General features: G+C 37.1%; 1 protein-coding gene across 1 annotated transcript; it reads left to right on the forward strand.

Moving 5' to 3' along the window:
• The first annotated feature begins 3,221 nt into the window (after positions 1–3,221).
• LOC131639913 (uncharacterized) lies at positions 3,222–5,311 on the forward strand. The gene is made up of 2 exons (XM_058910354.1): positions 3,222–3,579; positions 5,259–5,311. Exons 1-2 carry the CDS (start codon positions 3,222–3,224, stop codon positions 5,309–5,311), a joined length of 411 nt encoding a protein of 136 aa, XP_058766337.1.
• Positions 5,312–5,708: the final 397 nt, after the last annotated feature.

The following is a 5,708-nucleotide window of genomic DNA, read 5'->3' on the forward strand; positions in this document are numbered from 1 at the left end:
GATAAGTTTCAACCATTAATCACAATGGAAGGTATGTAAAAATTCAAGTTCACGGCTAACATATTCATGCATAAGTTGTGATTCTCATATCTCGCAATTCCTTGCATATTAATCTCAACTAATGGTTTCTTTGATTTCCTGGTAATGTTTAGAGCAATAATGAACGTCTGAAACAAAGCATGGGCATCGAATCCGTGACTTTCCATTACTATGGCATAAGAGAATACAAGCTTGGTGTTCGTACTTCCAGGAGGTTTCATTCAAAACTATCACCATATTTGAACTCAGGGCGCGTTTTTATGCAGGACTGGGTTGTCTCTTTTCTTTTTCCCTTTTGATTTTGCAGGTTTTGAATAGCTGCCATGGAGGAAGACGAATCCGCAAAGATTTCCGCAGGAAAATTCATGGGATTTTCCGCAGGAAATTCCGCAGCACTAAAGAAAGAAGACGATGAATAGTGTCTGGAACCAATGCGTGGCATTGTATTATTGGAGGGTCAATAAACCATCCTCTCTCTCTCTCTTTGCGTGTGATTCGCTAATCCAAGGATGTGGGCCCGGTTTGACCTGACTTTGAAATTTCCAATGTTTAGTTGTCTTTCTATATAATTATTTTGTGTTGATATAATAACAAATCTAGAAAGTGGCAAAGCTGGCAAGGAGGTTGTGTGCTAAGGTCAATGATATGGGTTTGAACCCAGTAAATGGCAATATTTTGTCAAATTTTCTTGCAGGATTACGCTACTAGATTCAGTGCAGCATACCCACTGTGACCACGATACATCAACAACTAACCACCATCAGATGTTCTCAGGGCCCAGATGCAAGACCCCAGAAACGAAAGTCCACCATACCCCACTGAATTCCCATCGCTAGGTTGACTCTTTCCTTGACATCCCAAATTATGATTCGTTTCATATATTACTATCCTATTTCATTTTTTGTATCATGTCATGTATGACTAAACATCGTAGATGGATTGGCAAGGAACGAAGCACTGCAACTTTGATGACCTGGGTTCGAATCCGACCCAGGGCATTTTATTTTAACAAATGCTCACTCTCAGATCCCATGCTCGCGCCTCCATATTCATGTGGTATTCCCTCACGTCTACACCATTGGATTACCACAAAAACACATCTGACGAACCATAAAACGCTGCTCCATCGTACTCCCTCAGAGACATGACTCACAAGATCCACGCCCAAGTTTCTTTTCTTTCTCTTTTTCTTTGTTCTTATTTCTTTTTAATTATTTCTTATTTACTTCTTCTTCTTTTTTTTTTCTTTTTTTAAAAAACCTTAACTATTAAATCTTTTAATGTAGTTTTTTTAGGATGACTAAATAAATATTAGGATGAACTTTAATTTCATAATTAGTTAATTTAATTAGGACAAATAATTTGTTTTAACTTTTGTAAAAATAATTTTAATTAATTTAATAATCATTAGAATAAGGTTTTTAAATTAATTAATTTCAAATTCAAGATTTCTTCATCAATTTCAAATTCCTCCCGATTCTCTTCTCATCTCAAACTCCGTTGATTGACGCGTGCTTGTTTATTTATCATTTTGTTATTTATTTTCTAGAAACGATGTATAGGTTGCAAAGTATTTTTTATGTAATAGTTAATTAGGATTTTATTTCCTCGCACTTTACTTTTCGCATTCCTCGGTTTTTATTATGTATCCCCCAATCCTAAAGCCATGTAATAGCTTAGGATTTAATTTCCGCAATTTAAATTTCTGTATACTATTAACTGCGTGGTTAGTAAATAGGGAGTGATAACAAGTAATTGAACTTAGCTCACTAATCTAAGATCAAATATATCTGAATCAACTCAAGTGATTGCTACACACATTCACCTTTAAGGTAACCACTCTTACGCTGCCTTCTCTATCAAATAGTCAAGTCCCTTCGAATGTAGGGATACCTTAGCACATGCTGCCTACGAATTCAAATCATCATAGACCCTCGGAATAAAAGATCATAGTCCCTTCGAGTTGCCTACGAGTAAAATGATCCTGTCCCTCGATGTTGCCTCGGATAAATGATGATAGTCCCTTCGAATGCTAAGGTATCCTTATTGTTGCCTAATGACTATTATATCCTTCCCTTAGACTACCTGCCCTCTTTATGGTAGGGACAGTCTTATGGTGAACGATATTTTTCTCGATGACCCTTAGATGACCCGCACATCCAATTGAAAGACTTCCTGCCCTTTCATGGTATGGATAGACCCTTTGGACCGAAAGACTTAAAGAACACGAAAGACAAACTTAGGGTAGGTAGTTCTTAATTGCTTGCTCACAATCAATTCAAAAATCAAATTCTTTTCACACCTCTTATTTCAAAACAATTTCAAAACAAGGCTACGCTTATTTACAAGCTAAAGTCCTTAAACGAAATCTCTTTACTATTCACACACCACACTTCAAACTTTTCAAACATCCAAACAAGTGAGCTAAGCAATTAAGAGCCCATGGATAACCATGGATGCAAAGGGTGCCTTACACCTTCCCTTTGTATAACCTACCCCCCGAAATCAATCTCTTTCAAAAAGGTCTTTCCTGTTCTTTTAGCCTTTCCAATTGGATAAAATTAAAGTCGGTGGCGACTCATGCTATCCGCAACATTTCAAATAAAGTCAGTTCACCGTATTACAATGAGTATCGTGCTTTGGGGAACTTCCAGAGGAACAATCCTCCTACCTTTGAGGGAGATCATGAACCGGATATGGCTCAAGCTTGGTTGAAGGCGATTGAGAAGATCTTTTGGGTTATGAATTGCATCGATGCTCAGAGAGTGCAGTTTGGCACTCACATGCTCGAGAAAGAAGCTGAGTTTTGGTGGGGTAATACTGCTCAGAGATTTGAAGAAGAGGGTATTCAAATCACTTGGGATATTTTCCGCGATACATTCTTGGAGAACTATTTTCCGGAAGATTGTTGTCGGAAGAAAGAGGTGGAATTTCTTGAGTTATGGCAAGGGAATGGTACCGTGGCGGAGTATGCTGCTAGATTTCAATAGCTTATCAAGTATTATCCTTATTACAATACTATGAATACGGAGAGGTCTAAGTGTTTGAAGTTTGTGAATGGTTTGAGGCATAACATTAAGAAGGCTATTGGTTACCAACAGATTACTCGTTTTACTGAGTTGGTTAACAAGAGTCGGATTTATTATGAGGATAGTAGGGAGAGTGCATCTCACTACAAGGCTATGAATGATAAGAAAGGTCAATTTCATAGGAAACCGTATAGTGAAAAGAGGAAACAATCTGGTTTTGGAAAGAAGCCAAGTAGGGGAGGAACTTCTACTCCACTTAAGTGCTTCAAATGTGGTGTTGAAGGTCATCCCGCTATTGATTATGGTAAGGATTCTGTGACATGTTTCAAGTGTGGAAAGATTGGTCATAAGGCAAACAAGTGCATATTTGGTTCGAGTGTAGCTTGTTACAACTGTGGGGAGCAAGGTTACGTTAGTACCGAGTGTGACAAACCGAAGAAGGAACAAGCAAAGGGAAAAGTGTTTGCATTGTCTGGTGCTGAGGCTACTACTAATGATAGGCTAATCCAAGGTACGTGCTTTATTGATGGTACACCTTTAATTGCTTTTATTGATACCGGTGCAACGTATTCTTTCATTTCTTTGGATTGTGCTAAGAGATTGAATCTTGTGTTATCTGATATACGTAGTAGAAGTATGGTTATTGATACACCTGCTATGGGTTTTGTTTCTATTTCTTTTGTGTGTTTGAATTGTCCATTGGGTATCTTTGGTAGAGATTTTAGAATTGATTTAGTTTGTCTTTTGTTAGAGCAGCTTGATGTGATTTTGGGTATGAATTGGTTAGAGCTTAATCGTGTGTATATCAACTATTTTGATAAGACGGTTATTTTTCTTGAAATTGGTGTTAAGGAAGATTTGTTTTTATTTGCTAAGCAAGTTGATGAATTTGTTAAATATGGGGATGAGTTGTTTTTGTTGTTGGAAACCTTAGACGTTCATGAGAAGAGAACAATTGAGGAATTGCCAACAGTTTGTGATTTTGCGGAGGTATTTCCTGAAGATGTAAGTGATTTACCGCCAGAATGAGAAGTGGAGTTTTTGATTAATTTAGTTCCTGGAATTAGTCCTATATCGATGGCTCCATATAGAATGTTTTCTTCTGAGTTGAAAGAGTTGAAGAGTTAACTTGAGGATTTTTTGGAGAAGAAGTTTATTTGTCCTAGTGTATCACCATGAGGTGCACCTATTTTGTTGGTTAAGAAGAAGGAAGGTTCTATGGGGCTTTGTGTTGATTATAGGAAATTGAACAAAGTGACGATTAAGAACAAGTATCCACTTTCGAGGATTGATACTTTGATGGATCAATTGGTAGGAGCTTGTGTGTTTAGCAAGATTGATTTGAGGCCGGGGTATCATCAGATTTGTGTGAATGCGGAGGATATTCAGAAAACTGCTTTTAGAACGAGGTATAAACATTATGAGTATTCAGTGATGCCGTTTGGTGTGACTAATGCACCTGGTTTATTCATGGAGTATATGAATAGGATTTTTCATGACTATCTTGATAAGTTTGTGGTTGTGTTTATTGATGATATTTTGATATATTCTAAGAGTGAAGATGATCATGCTAAGCATTTGGGAATTGTTTTATCCGTGTTGAAAGAGAAGAGGTTGTTTGCTAAGCTTTCTAAGTGTGAGTTTTGGTTGAAGGAAGTAAGTTTTTTTGGCCATGTGATCTCTAGTGGAGGTATTTTTGTTGATCCGTCGAAGATTGAGGTTGTATCTCAATGGGAAGCTCCTAAGTCTGTTTCTGAGATTAGAAGTTTTCTTGGTTTGGCTGGTTATTATAGAAAGGTCATTGAGGGATTTTCTAAGTTATTTTTGCCGTTAACATTGTTGACTAGGAAGGGTCAAGCTTTTATTTGGACTTCGGAATGTGAAGCAAATTCTTAAGAGCTTCAGAGAAGGTTAACTACGATTCCTATTTTGATTTTGTCGGATCCGTTAGAACCTTTTGTGGTGTATTATGATGCTTCTTTGTTGGGTTTGGGAGGTGTTTTGATGCAAAAAGGGCAAGTGGTAGCTTATGCTTCAAGGCAACACAGAGTTCAAAAGAGGAATTATCCGAAACATGATTTATAGTTGGCTGCCGTTGTGTTTGTGTTTAAACTTAGGAAGCATTATTTGTTTGGATCGAGATTTGATGTGTATAGTTATCATAAGAGTTTGAAGTATTTGTTCGATTAGAAAAAGTTGAATATGAGGCAACGAAGATGGCTGGAATTCTTAAAGGATTATGATTTTGGTTTAAATTACCATCTTGGAAAAGCAAATATTGTAGCCGATGCATTGAGTAGGAAATCATTGCATATGTCGATGTTGATGATTCGAGAGTTGGAATTGTTGGGACAATTTAGAGATTTGAGTTTGGTTTATGAAGTGACGTCTTCGTGTGTTATGCTTGGTATGTTGAAGCTTACGTGTGTAATTCTTGACAAGATTAGAGAAGGTCAGAAATCATATTTGAGATTGGTCGATATTAAGACATTGATTAATAAAGGTAAAGGTGGTAACTTTTGGATTGATGAGAACGATTTCAAGAGATGTCGCGATCGAGTTTTTATTCTGGATGTTGCGTATTTGAGAAAGAGGATTCTTGAAGAAGGGAATAGAAGTGGTTTTAGTATTCATCCTGGG

This window comes from Vicia villosa, unplaced genomic scaffold (genome assembly GCF_029867415.1).
Source record: "Vicia villosa cultivar HV-30 ecotype Madison, WI unplaced genomic scaffold, Vvil1.0 ctg.002861F_1_1, whole genome shotgun sequence".
In the NCBI taxonomy this organism is placed as follows: domain Eukaryota; kingdom Viridiplantae; phylum Streptophyta; class Magnoliopsida; order Fabales; family Fabaceae; genus Vicia; species Vicia villosa.